This window comes from Littorina saxatilis, linkage group LG6 (genome assembly GCF_037325665.1).
Source record: "Littorina saxatilis isolate snail1 linkage group LG6, US_GU_Lsax_2.0, whole genome shotgun sequence".
NCBI classification, from domain to species: Eukaryota; Metazoa; Mollusca; class Gastropoda; order Littorinimorpha; family Littorinidae; genus Littorina; species Littorina saxatilis.
Genome location: NC_090250.1, coordinates 30,120,379 through 30,135,078, shown reverse-complemented (window position 1 = coordinate 30,135,078; position 14,700 = coordinate 30,120,379). Strand labels below are relative to the sequence as shown.

General features: G+C 44.8%; 2 protein-coding genes across 4 annotated transcripts in view; one reads left to right on the top strand and one right to left on the bottom strand.

Moving 5' to 3' along the window:
• Nucleotides 1-14,700, bottom strand: part of LOC138968962 (uncharacterized) — a 59,039-nt gene that overhangs the window by 27,922 nt on the left and 16,417 nt on the right. For all 3 annotated transcript variants that reach the window (XM_070341646.1, XM_070341647.1, XM_070341648.1), the window contains 2 exons: nucleotides 11,177-11,436; nucleotides 9,667-9,692 (listed from right to left, as the gene is read on the bottom strand). In XM_070341646.1, the coding sequence (XP_070197747.1) occupies nucleotides 9,667-9,692; nucleotides 11,177-11,436 (286 nt within the window). The remainder of the gene's footprint in view (nucleotides 1-9,666; nucleotides 9,693-11,176; nucleotides 11,437-14,700) is intronic.
• LOC138968956 (uncharacterized) lies at nucleotides 1,479-8,899 on the top strand. The gene is made up of 2 exons (XM_070341640.1): nucleotides 1,479-1,556; nucleotides 3,555-8,899. The coding sequence occupies exon 2, from the start codon at nucleotides 3,656-3,658 to the stop codon at nucleotides 4,622-4,624; it is 969 nt and encodes a 322-aa protein (XP_070197741.1). The 5' UTR covers nucleotides 1,479-1,556; nucleotides 3,555-3,655; the 3' UTR covers nucleotides 4,625-8,899.

Below are 14,700 nucleotides of genomic sequence, written 5' to 3'. Positions count from 1 at the left end.
TGTCATGGGGCATGTTCGCCGTGAGCAGTATGTACAACAAATGTTCATGCGCACATAAAAAACTGTCTGCACATTGATATCAGCTACACATTTGTCTTGATGTAAAATAAAAAATCAGTCTTCTAGTTCATCAAACTCGCCAGTTATGCTACCAAAAGCATAAAAGTAGGCGGACTAGCCCCGGTCTCCTCGCCAGTTATGCTACCAAAAGCATAAAAGTAGGCGGACTAGCCCCGGTCTCCCCTAACGTAATTTTGTGTTACATTCTTTCGTATTTTGTCATTGGCATTTTTGAACCTAAATATTAAAGGGAATTAAAAAAGCTTTCCCACTAAAGCTTGCCCACTACTAGTCTTGTACCTACTATTATATGGGATGAGAGCGGCGGACTTGCCCTACCCTGTAGGTGGACTTAAGCTAGGATTCCATTCTTACGGCTGCGGTGCGGCTCCGGCTCCGGCTCCGGCGACGGCAACGGCATCCGGCTCTGGCGAGAAAAACGCATCGTCGTGAACCGTATATAACGGCGACGTCGTCCGGATATGTTCTCTTCCCGCCAATGCCGCCATGGCTCCACATTGGTCTCGTCTCATGCAAACTGTCATTTATAATGAAGAACAATTTATGTTAATATTATTAGCGTACCGCCAAATGAAAAAACGCCAAAAGAGACGACATCGCTGGTGGGTGCATGCCATTTTGGAGAAAAGACGGCAGTATGGAACCCATCACCATCTTGTTCAAGAACTGCAACTCGATGGCGAAAGGTTTCAGCAGTATTTTCGTCTCTTTGTGCTCGGAAAGGCTCTGAGAAAAACGCGGGAAAAGAGACACGCCCACAAAATACCAGACGGCGTCCGGCGACGGCAGTCCGGAAAGCCACATGGAGCTTTCTTGAAAAAACGCACGCACGCCGGGCCGTCGCCGTCGCCGTACCGCACCCGTGTGAATGGGGTCATCCCTTCTTTCATCAATGTTTTTCAAATTGCCGTCGCCGCTGCCGTCGCCGGAGCCGCACCGCAGCCGTAAGAATGGAATCCTAGCTTTACCCCGACTTGGGGCAAGTTCGCCTACGTTAGGGTAGGTCTACTTAAAGCAGTATGTACAACAAATGTTCATGCGCACATAAAAACTGTCTGCACATTGATATCAGCTACACATTTGTCTTGATGTAAAATAAAAAATCAGTCTTCTAGTTCATCAAACTCGCCAGTTATGCTACCAAAAGCATATAAAGTCTTGTGGGCAACAAGGACATTTATGGGAAATTGGAATTCCTCTGCTGTAACCTCATGAATATTAATAAGTAGCACATGGACCAATCGCTGGGCAATGCCTTCCAGCCAGCTTAGCGTGACGTGGATGCTTTCCCCTTGACCGCGTTCGGTCACTCTCTTCTTTGTCTACCTACAGGCAACATCATTTTTGCTCTGTCTCTACTTTTGACTTATTCTTCGTCTTTTTTCCTAACTTCTCTTCTTTATACTTCCTTCTCGCTCTCTTGTGTCTTCTATTCTTCTACTTGATCCCGTGTCTTCGCTTCAACGATCATTAAGGTACTGTTATTCATTCAATTTTTCTTCGTGGTTGATCTTATTTTGATGCCAGGAAAGCACGCCGTGATTGTCAGACATTCTATTAGCGGGCGGCTACGAACCGCGGTTTACGCGGGTCGAACAGACCCTCGGTTTTCCCCCCCATTTCAAACTTGCGGGAAAGGTCCATTCAGTAAAGTTTTTGTGTCGCGGGGGAAAGACTTTGGACACTTTAGAAACGAAAAGAAGACATACCAGCCCTTTCGGCACGGAAACCCCCCAGTTATTCCTGATCATAGGCGATAACGATATTTCCTTCGACACTGACCCGAACGGGTTAGCCGGTCGGATTCTTGCAGTTGCGTCTGTGATAGCAGCTCGAACCGGGGCTCACGTCATCATTTCTAAGCTTTTACCTCGGCAACGTGCCCCTTCGTGTGTAATAAGACGAATGAATGAAGCCACTCTGGAAGAAAAACACGCCAGTTACTTAAAAATGTATAATCATGCTGTGGGCCTTGTTAACGATCTCGCATCGTCCGTGCGCGGCTTGCCTTCGGTTCTTTCTGGAACCACAACGGAAAGTTTGACCGATCAACGTCAAATTGGCAACTTGGCTCGAAATTCCTCTGATGGAATACATCTCCCCCCCCCCCCCCCCCCCACGGTTTGCACCAGTTTTATAAATCAGTTCGCGGAGCCTTGTTGGCTGGCGCTAAAAAGCCCCCGCGGGTGTGAGTTTTGCCATGCAGCGCCCTCCATTTTCGAAATTCCAACATGTTCGGCTGTTTTCGGAATGACGTCATGATCGGCTCCCTCCGTGGAATGTGCTATTTTTGTTTCGGTCCGCATGAATTATGTCCCTCTATCCGTACTGACTAGCAAACAATTGCTTCTTTCAGGGACCTATATATAGGTCTATGCTTCCTTTGATTGCCAAGCACTGGTTCTATGCCACCGTGCACTTTCTATTGATTGCCAAGCACTGGCTCTATGCCACCTTGCTGCTTGCACTTTGTTATTGCCAAGCACTGGTCCATGCCACGGTGCATTTTCTGTTATTGCCAAGCACTGGCCTATGCCACCTTGCACTTTATGTTATTGCCAAGCACTGGCACTATGCCACCGTGCACTTTATATTGATTGCCAAGCACTGGTTCTATGCCACGGTGCACTTGATGTTATTGCCAAGCACTGGCCCATGCCACCGTGCACTTTATGTTTTTGCCAAGCACTGGTTCTATGCCACCGTGCACTTTCTATTGATTGCCAAGCACTGGCTCTATGCCACGGTGCATTTTTCTGTTATTGCCAAGCACTGGCCCATGCCACCGTGCACTGTATGTTGATTGCCAAGCACTGGCCCATGCCACCGTGCACTTTATGTTGATTGCCAAGCACCGGCCCATGCCACCGTGCACTTTATGTTGATTGCCAAGCACTGGCCCATGCCACCGTGCACTTTATGTTGATTGCCAAGCACTGGCCCATGCCACCGTGCACTTTATGTTGATTGCCAAGCACTGGCCCTTGCCACCGTGCACTCTCACTTTCTGTTATTGCCAAGCACTGGCCCATGCCACCTTGCAGTTTATGTTGATTGCCTAGCACTGGCTCATGCCACCGTGCACTCTATGTTGATTTCAAGCTCTGGCCCTATGCCACCTTGCACTTTATGTTGATTGCCAAGCACTGGCACTATGCCACCTTGCACTTTATGTTGATTGCCAAGCACTGGCATTATGCCACCGTGCACTTTGTTGATTGCCAAGCACTGGCTCTATGCCACTGTGCACTTTCTGTTTATTGCCAAGCATGCCCCAGTGCACTTATGTTCCAAACTTCACTTGTCCTTCAGCCTAATTGGGCTGACTGGGCCATTACAGTGTGGTTGTGGATTTGCCTTCGTAAACGATAGATCCATATTCTTCCTTCTTCTGACATGTCTCCGTGCCAATGAATTCACACCCTCCATACAGAACACTAGTTCGGCTGCCCGTTTGTATTCCTGGTTTGCAGCATGCCTCCTAAGCGCAGAGCTGCCGCTGGTGTTGCCTCGGCTACGGCCAAACTGAGGAGACCAACCCGGGGACCCATCAGGGCTCAAGCACAACCAGTTGATGTCGCCCCCCCTGAGAGCCAGGCAACAACCAGCTGCACCACAAGCAGCAGCTCCTGACCCGGCGCTTGTCCAAGCCGTCACACAGGCCGTCCTCCAGGCGTTGGTGGCCCAGGAATCTGCCGCTGAGCTCCCCGAGGACCCTGTGATGAACGTGATCGACAACGCCGTCACCAATATTACAGGTACCACCCCTCCCGTAACCCCCGGTCAGTCCCACTTTATATCGTCTTCCAGCCCAGTTACTGCCACTATTTCGAGAAAACTAAAAGAGCAAATTTGGCAGGGTCAATTTATTGACCTGCATGACCTACTGGAAGATCCCGCTAATGAACCCCCTCTCTTTGCGTTTGACCCGACTTCCCCAACTGGCCTTTATCTACAGAAGCGCCCCAAAACGAAGCCCCAAATGGACCCAACCACATGGACCCTGGCTTGGAACCGTTTTTCTGCCATCGTCACTGCGAGACGGCCTGAGCTAGCTCCTGGGCTAGCTCACCACATGGAGGTCGTGGTCAGGATGGCAGGGAAGCGGGGCGACTGGCGTTTTTATGACGCCCAGTTTCGTCGTCTGATCGAGCGAGGGGAAGCCATTTGGGGTACCACTCACTTGGAACTTTATATGAATGCCACGATGGCATCCCACCCAACCTCCCTTGGGCTTACCAACCCCCTCCCTCGTACTTCCCAACAAGTCCCCATCCCCAGCGGGGCATGTTTTTCCTTCCACAAGTCAGGTGAATGCTCAGCAGGCACGCGATGTTCTTATCAACATCAGTGTTTTAATGCCGGGTGCAGAGCATTTCACCCAATCACCCACTGCCCCAAGCCAGTGACCCACCCCTTTTCAATCCTGCCTCGGTTTTTGAACAACCGCGGTAGAGGCAATCGCTCCCAGGAGTTTCAATTTGGATCACAGCCCCAGCAATCCTTTCAGCCCCGTTTCTCTCACCCAGCCCAAAATACATAAAAACTAGTCACATTTTGAATGTCTTAAAGGCACCATCCGTCTGGTTGTAATACTAGTCACATTATTTTTTGAATGTTTTAAAGGCACCATTTGTCTGGTTGTAAATGTAAAACTAGTCACATTTTGAATGTTTTAAAGACACCATCCGTCTGGTTGAAATACTGGTCACATTTTGAATGTTTTAAAGGCACCATATATCTGGTGTCAACCATCAGATTCTGATCACAGACTGTCGGTGTGTCCAAGCCCCATCACTTTATCAGAATTACGAAAGAAGTCCGCGCTGACATGTTCATGTGGACATTGTTTCTGAAAGATTTCCATGGCAAATCTCTTGTTCTTCCTGGCAGATTCCTGACCTCGGATTCACTTAACCTGTTCACAGATGCATTTGGTTCACTAGGTTATGGAGCAGTCTTTGGCTCAGTGGTTGTCTGGGACATGGAACGACCTGTGGCGCTCCCAGTCAATCACCCTGCTTGAGCTGTACCCCATCGTGCTTGCAGTGGAACTGTGGGGAGAGTCCCTCGCTAACAAATGTTTGTCTTTTTACACAGATAATCTGGCCTTGGCGAATATTCTCAACAAATAGACCTCCAAGAATAGACTTATAATGACACAACCCAGTGCAGGTACCTATGCTGCCCTGCTTGAACCCCTAACCTCCACGTTAAGCCTACTCCTCAAATCATCACTTGCCCCACCCACTCAGACGCCATACCGTCGAGCCTGGACCTTAATTTTCGAGTTTGCTGACAAGCATTGCCTAGCAAAGGCACTTCCCATTCCAGTAGGCACCATTGTATTGTTCATTTCCTTTCTCACGAATAAGTCGTACAAGCCAGCTACAATCTCCTCATATGTGTCTGCCCTTGGATACATACATAAGATGTATGCCGTCCCTGATCCAACGTCCTCCCTCAGCCTACTTGCAATTGCGCAGTCCAGGTAACAGCCCTCTTTTTGCATGGCTTCTGGCAGACCAGTCCTCCGTAAGGAATTCGAAACAGTGCTCAAACAAGCTTTGGTCTTTTGTCAGGTTGACCCATCTCATTACCATAGTCATAGCTTTCGTATAGGTGCAGCAACTGCAGCAGCCGAGCGAGGCTTGTCTGATGCCCAGATCCGTCAGCTCGGAAGATTGAAATCGGATGCCTTCAAAACATACATACGGTCCTCATGGCGTTCGTCCGCACTCTAGTTCCAACCCCGCCTTGTCAGAGTTCAGTTATGCTAGGAAGGGCAGAGTGTACTCTGTAACCACTCCTTAGTGTTATTATGTTAATTGCATTGTTCGGTGTGTCTCTCAGTGGAGCAACAGCTAGGAAGGGCAGAGTGAGCTCTGTAACCTGTCCCATGTTGTTATGGTTACTGCCCTGTCATGCATGTCTGTTTGGACTAACCTCCTGCAGAGACTTTTTCAGCTCTCCTCCAATAATTTCTTGTCTTTTTTCAGCTCCTTGGCAAAGGCAGATAGTATTATGACTCCGTACAATTTATGTGTCCATTTTACTGCCGGGAATCTCTCTGTTTCAATTTGTGCAGGATGTTCTCCTGTCTCGGTATCCACAACAACATAGTCTTTACCAACCACGAGGAGGAGGGCCGCTACCAGAACACTGCTCAAATCTACTCATATGATTACACGTCGATCTGTGTCTCCATCCGTTGGATTTCCCCCTAATCAGTGTTGTTGCATAGGCCACTATTTCTCTTACTTCCTACTTTTGGCGCTGCGCAGCCAATTGCCTGGCAATTGTCAGCGTTATGGCGGAACAGCCCCAAAAGCTTTATGGTCTCACTCTCTAGATTTTATAATGAAATTCAATTGTTGGATTCCATGAGAATCCCAAACTAAATTAATTAACAGGTTGGGCAATTAACTATCTATTCTTGAAAAACATAGGTAAGGTAAAATAATTACAGAATTTAATAAAACAAGAAATTCCTCCGATAGGAATAACACCCCCGTTGGTCAAAGGGAAATAACCATTCTCACTGCTCAGGATTGAGCAATTTAGAGCTTATCTCTAAGCCCTTTTGAACTGTTCTGGCTTCTCAAAGGAAGGCCAGTGCATACAAATACACAAAAGCCGCCAGACCACATCACAAACAGAACTGAACAATTCACAGGTGTTGCCCACATAGAGAGACACACACACACACACACAAACACAGAGAAGCCGTATATATAGAGAGATAGATGACAGTGTATTTTTCGCGTGGCTATAAATTGATTCGCCCTTTGCAATTTTACAGTGAGGATAATTTACGGGTCCAATTTACGTTCTGGACACTGCGGTGACCTTCTAAAAATAGTAACAGAACGCCGGGAATATCCGAATACCCTCCTACTGTAGTGCACCATACGAAGGAAGGGAGGTAAACGCTGAAAACATGGAGAAGATAAGGAAGAGTTATGCCGTAGTTGATCCTCCCAAAAAACCAAAATCCACCAATAACTCCCTAACCGTGTGTTTGACTGGTCCCAATTTTTGTAAGGACCGTCTCAGGAATGTATAGAACCTGTTCACCAAGTTTGGTGACGATCGGTCCGTTCATTCTTGAGATCTACTTGCGAACACAAACAAACACACAAACATACAAACATACAAACAAACAAACACACAAACACATCGAGTGAAACCTATACACACCCCTATACCGGGGGTGTAATAATTGTCACTTCGGTGGCCTACTGCAGCAACACTATACATTGACTCTGTTGTTTTTTGCTTGTATGTTATTTGTGTGAACTGTGTCTCATCTGCCTTGTCTCCACTGATTTCACATAAAAAGTCTTGTGGGCAACAAGGACATTTATGGGAAATTGGAATTCCTCTGCTGTAACCTCATGAATATTAATAAGTAGCACATGGACCAATCGCTGGGCAATGCCTTCCAGCCAGCTTAGCGTGGATGCTTTTCCCTTGACCGCGTCCGGTCACTCTCTTCTTTGTCTACCTACAGACAACATCATTTTTGCTCTGTCTCTACTTTTGACTTATTCTTCGTCTTTTCCCTCCCACCCATCCCTATTTTTACCAGTTATCCCCTTTGTTACATATTGCAATGGAAATTTAGATTCTTATCCTTGTCATGGGGTCATTATATTGCAAGCTATTATTGTTGTCACCTTGCTGAATATATTCGTAAATTTGCTTGTACTTTTAGTTCCTGTCACTGGAATGAGTTAGCCTCCAACGATTGGTTGTCCATGCCATAATTCTGTCCATGGTTTATTACCGTACTTTCCGGGTCATAAGGCGCGACTTTTTTCCTCGAGTTCGACCCCTGCATCTTGTATAACGAAGCGCCTAATCCGTGTATGAAATACGAAAAAAATCAAAGAGACCGCCTGAGTACCAGTCAAACAACTTGTGATAATGCATGTTTCAGCTACTAGGTACTGCCCTGGCCAAGTTTCCTCGAGCTCTCAAGCCACCCAGCTATCACAATGGACCTGCCTTTGATCTCGCCGCACACACAGAGCACACATATTTCCACTCTGTTAAACTCGGTCACTGACCCCGGTGCAGGAAGTGTTTCCTCTCTCAGATATGACAGGGGAACCACCTCTCATGGCAAAAACTGGGTCATTTCCACTCTGTATTCTTCCTTTGATGTGCGGCTTATTTTCATTCTTCGACGGTTTGTTACCGGTATACTTTTTCAATTTTGGTGCGCCCTATCGGCCCCCTGCGCCCAATGGGTGACTGGATTACAATTTTTGTTAAAAAGAAGGGGGTGCGCATTATGCGATGTAGCGCCTTGTCACCCGGAAAGTACGGTACATTACATGCCCTTATTGGCTCCTATTCACTTTTGATTCCGACAATTTTTTTTTTTCTGCATGCTGCCAGGGTGTGCTGGCACCACCGTTTGAGCTTCGGTGCAGTACCATTATTGATTGGTCTGGAACCGAAACTTAGGCTATAGTCCACAGTTGCACCAGGTCCCAGACTACTTCCCTTTCGCCCTGAGCGGTTTTTGGGCTGAGCAGCCGGCGACTGTGGCATCTGGCATAAACATATCTAAATAATATCAAACTAACGTTTCAATTGTCAACGTTATGGCGGAACAGCCCCAAAAGCTTTATGGACTCTCTAGATTTTATAATGAAATTCAATTGTTGGATTCCATGAGAATCCCCAACTAAATTAATTAACAGGTTGGGCAATTAACTATCTATTCTTGAAAAACATAGGTAAGGTAAAATAATTACAGAATTTAATAAAATAATTGTCACTTCGGTGGCCTACTGCAGCAACACTATACATTGACTCTGTTGTTTTTTGCTTGTATGTTATTTGTGTGAACTGTGTCTCATCTGCCTTGTCTCCACTGATTTCACATAAAAGCAGGCGGACTAGCCCCGGTCTCCCCTACAAGAATTACAATTGAAAAAATAAAACTGAAAATCATTCTTGATCGCTAAGAGATTTGAACCCACGACTATCAACATAACAAATTGGCTGTCGGGCACACTACCAATTGAGCTAACACAGGTCACTGTCCTAAGGGGTAAACAGAGAAATTTTAACTTCAAACATTACACGTGAGTTCTCGAGCATGGGTATCGGTATCAACTCGTTCCTTTCCGAGTTCCTCCGTACGTATTTGTGTACTGTACGTTCTTTCTATCTCATTGTTCAAGGTAAGTTTAATTCATAACTGACCCTATGCTCACGTTCACTTCGTATCAGTTTGGAAAGCAAACTCAAGTAGCATTTATTTCAAGTGTGACCGACATTATGTTGGAAGTCCTTTCTTTCTTTCTTTATTTGGTGTTTAACGTCGTTTTCATGTTGGCAGTCCAGCTCCATGATGCATTGATCATTCGCCAAAAGGCACTGACGCCATTTCATAACGAGATTTCTCTATCCAGAATTCAAAACAGTTTGGGGTGATGCACTCTATGGCTGGTTTATAAAAAAATAGAAAGTAAGCAGTTAAAAACAAGTGTTGACAGAACTAATGAAGGATAAAACAAAATTATAAGATCATATGCCTATGATAAAATAGAATAAACCAATACTTACACATCAGGATGGTGAATTTCCTTTTTCTGAAATGCAAAGCAGCAGAGTTAATACATGGAAACAATCAGTTAAGAGCACTGATATAAAGATATCAGTTCAAACAACACATTGCAAACACTGGTTATTAAAACAAAAGGTCATTAATACACACCATGCATTTTATAAGTATACATGTGAAAAAGAATGTCATGATCATAACTGAGTAGCAGATGACAAAGGGGTTCTATCTGCAGATTGATAATGGCAAACAGGGAGAATAATTTTGACTTGGAAACTATAACGACTATGTTCAAATACTTAGGTTAAATGTATTTAAAAGCAGTTGCGTAGAGCGAAATTTTGTCAATCTGTTTAACTCACAGAAATAAACTGAACGCACTGCTGCATTTCACTAAAATAGATTACCCGCGGCCAGCTCGCTTGAAGTGACAAGCCAGTATAGCATAGTAGTGTATAGCACTTCACAGGAAAGCGCGCTTTTCTCTATTCTTTCTAAACTTTTCGAACTTGTTTTTAATCCAAACATATCATGTTTTTAATTTTTGGTCAACTTCCACCCAAAACTGAAGCCAGAATTTGGCAACAAAGATTGATTCCTTATTATGTATCTCAGCAAGAACATAAGTTCAGTCAAAGTCAGTAGTTTATACGGGATACCTCACCGGCTTCACCTGGACAAACATTATATTGAGGGAATAGTAGTTCTTCTTCTTCATTCATGGGCTGAAACTCCCACGTTCACTCATGATTTTGCACAAGAGGGTTTTTTACGTATATAACTGTTTTTACCCTGCCATTTAGGCAGCCATACGCCGCTTTCGGGGGAAGCATACTGGGTATTTTTGTGTTTCTATAACCCACCGAACTCTGGCATGGATTACAAGATCTTTTCCATGCACATGTCTTATCCACTAGGCCCCTGCGCCCGTCAGAATAGTAGTTCAAAATTGATGTTTGTCAAGTACAAGACTAATGAACTTCTTTGACTTCTTTGTCACGCTTAGAAAAGAAAAGACATATAATTCAAACACCTTAAAAACCAGAGCATTTTCAACATTACCAGCACAAACTCAATATTCCATTATTTTTTTCTTATGCCAGCTTTGAAACTGGACAATCATAAACAAAATTGTCCAGATGGGAGGCATAGAATTAACAGATGATTTTAAAATCCAGGAGCCAAAATACTGCGCCTCATCTGATGAGCTTTAGTTTAGCGTTGCACTCCCCTACTAGCTTTTCTATCCAGCAAAGGGAAACAGGAAAAGTTCATTTGTGCAGCACTGCTCCTAGTCCTTTGATAAAAAAAAAAGAAAAAGACTAACCTATGAGAGCATGAGAAGTTGTTACATGTTACAGGTACCCTAATTTAGGCATGAGACTGATCAGAATAGCGATATCACAACCTGCAAGTTGGTGAAGTTTCAAACGCACTCTCCTGGAACACTTTGACAACAGGAAAATTATAATATGAACCAGAAAAAATAACAAACATCAAATAAGTGATTACTTTCTGCCTCTTCCTTGCTTTGGCATTGCGATTTCTGGGATGTCTCTTTTTTCGCTTCTGCTCTCTCATTTGGCTGCTGTCTCTGGACATTGAAGACTCCTCTTCCTGTAAGTCTTCTGAACTGTGTTCAGAGTCACTGTAATCTTCCTCCAGCTCTTCAAAGTCACCTTGAGTCAGGTTTTCCCCTGATTCCTGGTCTGATTCATCTGGATCTGCTGTCTGACTTCCTGCAACTCCCAGTGTGGTTGCAGAACCCAATTCTATGCACACAAAAACAAATTATGAACAATTTAAATAATGAAGTAGCATTCATATATACAGATGACTAAAATACACAGACACATTGGATTATTCACAAGAAACACCTACCCAGCAGTTCTCTTGTAAGTGTTGTAACTCCTTTACATCAGATGTTTTTTAAAGGGAGACACAGCCAAAGTTTTCACCAAATAGCCACCATGCTTACCCTTACAGAAAAAAAGGCCCTGTGGCGAGCCTCGCAGCGAGGTCGCAGCGAGCCTCGCTGCGAGGTCGCTGCGAGGCCGTAATTTACCATGCAAATTAAGTTTGCTGCGACTAAGTCGCAGCTAGCTGCGATGTAGTTATATATCCTTATATGGAGATCCCACCCGCGAGCTTGATGTGATGAGGTCGCGGCTAGCTGCGATGTTCCCTGCGAGCTTGCCGCGACCTAGCAGCAGCTAGCCGCGATGTCCTGGACCCCTTACTGTGAGCTTGCCGCGACCAGGTCACAGCTAGCCGCGACCAGGTCACAGCTAGCTGCGACCAGGTCACAGCTAGCCGCGACCAGGTCACAGCTAGCCGCGATGTTCCTGGGATCATGCTGCGGCTTGCCGTGATCTAGTCGCAGCTAGCTGTGATGTAGTCGCAGCTAGCTGTGATCTAGTCGTGGCAAGCCACGATGAATTATTATAGACCCAAGCAGGTTACAGCTAGCCGCGACCAGGTCGCAGCTAGCCGCGACTAGGTCGCAGCTAGCCGCGGTAACCCGGACCTGTTCCTGATAGTCACAGCTATATACCGCGATTAGGTCACAGCTAGCCGCGATTACCTCGCAGCTAGCCGCGATTACCTCGCAGCTAGCCGCGATTACCCGGACCTATATGTGGTAGTCACAGCTATATATCCGCGACCATGTCACAGCTATAGCTAGCAACGACCAGGGTGAGCCGGGATATCCCTGGCCTGTCCTCCAAATTCTTACCACGTACAAGCTTTCCTTGAGCCAGCTGCAGCTACCTGTGCAGTTGTCACGGTTTACTGCGATGTCCATGAAATCATCAAGCAACGACCTTCAAATTTCACAGCAAGTGAGCTGCAACCTAGTGATGAGTGATAACTTACTGCAGTTATGCAGGAGGAAATGCTTTTCCAAACCCTGAACATTGTTTAGATGGTTTAAAGTCCCAGTTAAAATATACCTAAACCCTCCCAGAAAAATGCTGCAACCAGCTTGTGGGTGCATGCAAATCCTTTCGCACTGACAGGCCATTGTGCTACATACATTCTAAATTGACTAGAGACAGAAGCAGTTCAACACATGCAGACGCATATTCTCAAATGTAAAACAAACAATTGGTTTAAATTCAAATTATTTAATAAAAGCTCATTTGGCATAAATTCAGATTAAATAGAGCAAGCTGCATCCTGCGATCAGGACGAACAAGTTCATCAGAGTTCACAATTTTTTGCCGAAATACAAGATCGCCAGCACTAGCAATCGCTCATGCTGGGTTTTTTTTACCAATGTCACATGGGTTTAGCTAAAGGTCTCGTGAGTAATTTTTTGTTTAAACATAAACAGCTGCTTAACCTTTTTTCCAAAGTTAATTGCAATACACCCTAAAAGTAAAAGTGTAGAGCTATCAGCGATATAGTTATTATGAAAAACTATATTTCGAAAATGAAATCAAGACAGTACATTACAGGCTAACCAGTACATAATATGTTGCATACCTACCAAGTAGTGTATGCACTCTCCAAGAAGTTCTCCCCTTCTTAACCCAAGGTGGCTGAGTGCATCAGAAACAAAATCAACAGAGATGAGATTCTTCCCCTTTTTCGCGGAATTCTGCTCAAAAGTTGATCCCCAGGACCGTTTTCCTGAATCGTCCAGATCCCTTGAGGAAAAAAAAAGGGGGGGGGGGGGGGGGGGGTAGAGGTTGATTATCAAAAATCTGACCTGCCAATGACTGAATCGCCCAAAAGACTAGACCGGTTTTTGATTGTCCGGACCGACAATACCTCCGACAAAAAAATCTCCGCCGAGCTCAAAACCAAAAATCTACGAAATGAACTTTAGACCCGTGTACGAACTGTCCATTTGGGAACAAATTTTTCCTCATCATCAGTGTCTTCGTCGCGGAAGTTCCTAAATGGGCTGATTTAGTTGTTGACTTTAGCCACTTTAGCAAGATGGCGTCGTCAATGCGATTGTTGGCAGAAACAGAACATGCTTTAGCTTCTGAGATTGATAAAGGGCTAAAGAACAAATGGGTTTGGGCGTGGAAAGACGAAATTATAACTACCGAAGTGAAGGGACGAAAACTTTCCATCCGTCTCGGAGATTCGGTTCAAAAGTTGAATGTTTGGGGAAGGCACAATGCACGTGGTGTAATAAAGTACTGGGCTACAAATAGAGAGGCAAGAGCGTGTTGAAAGACCATTTGACCACATATTTGTCCTTGTGTGCACACTTGTGTTTGTCAGTCTGTGAGTGTGATGTTATTTTCAGTGACTGTTGTTGTTTATTTGTGAGATTCATTCTAGAAATGCATGAACAATGCCCAAAGTTCTAATCAAAATATTCTGCTGCTAAGACTCATTTCTGAGCAATTTTTTGTTATGTAAATGCTAAAAACGCATCAGCTTCAGCCCCCTGACTCCCACAAGGGGCAACGCAAAGGGCCAAACTTCCTTTACCCTCTTATGTCAAAATTTGGGAATCTCATCTCTGAATCAAGATCTCTGACAACCTGAAGAAATGCTGTTGTTCCTGTCTCCCCACTGAGGTGCTCCTTGAATTGCGTCTCCCTGCGATCAATGACACCACCAATCCGATCCACAGGAAAGGTAACTTCTGGGAAGAGCTTCTCAAACCAGGAGTGGACCTGAAAAAAAGTCAATATCAGTCTGTGTTCCAAAAGATAATATTACCCAATATTGACGGACTGTGTGATGATATCTTCTGCTATGGTCTGTTGAGACAGTGATATCAAAATCGAGACTGGAGGTCGAGATTTTGATATCACTGTCGAAACAGACCAATAGCAGAAGATATCGTCACACAGTCAGTCAATGTTAGATATATTGCTAATTCTCGGGACATTTTGTATTTATTGTAAAGAAATTACAAAAGTATTTGTCTCAGTTTTGGCTGTTCCATATCCCTCCCTCTGATTATCATTTCTTTTTGTTCACTCTTTTCTTGTACTTTTCAGTTTTTCAAAATGTTTTTTCTTTCAAAAAGTCTTTAGTCACTTGCTCAACTAAATTCTGGGATA

Bases quoted from the DNA above. Each gene is read 5' to 3' on its own strand.
- LOC138968956 (XM_070341640.1), top strand. From the start codon at position 3,656: ATGTCGCCCCCCCTGAGAGCCAGGCAACAACCAGCTGCACCACAAGCA.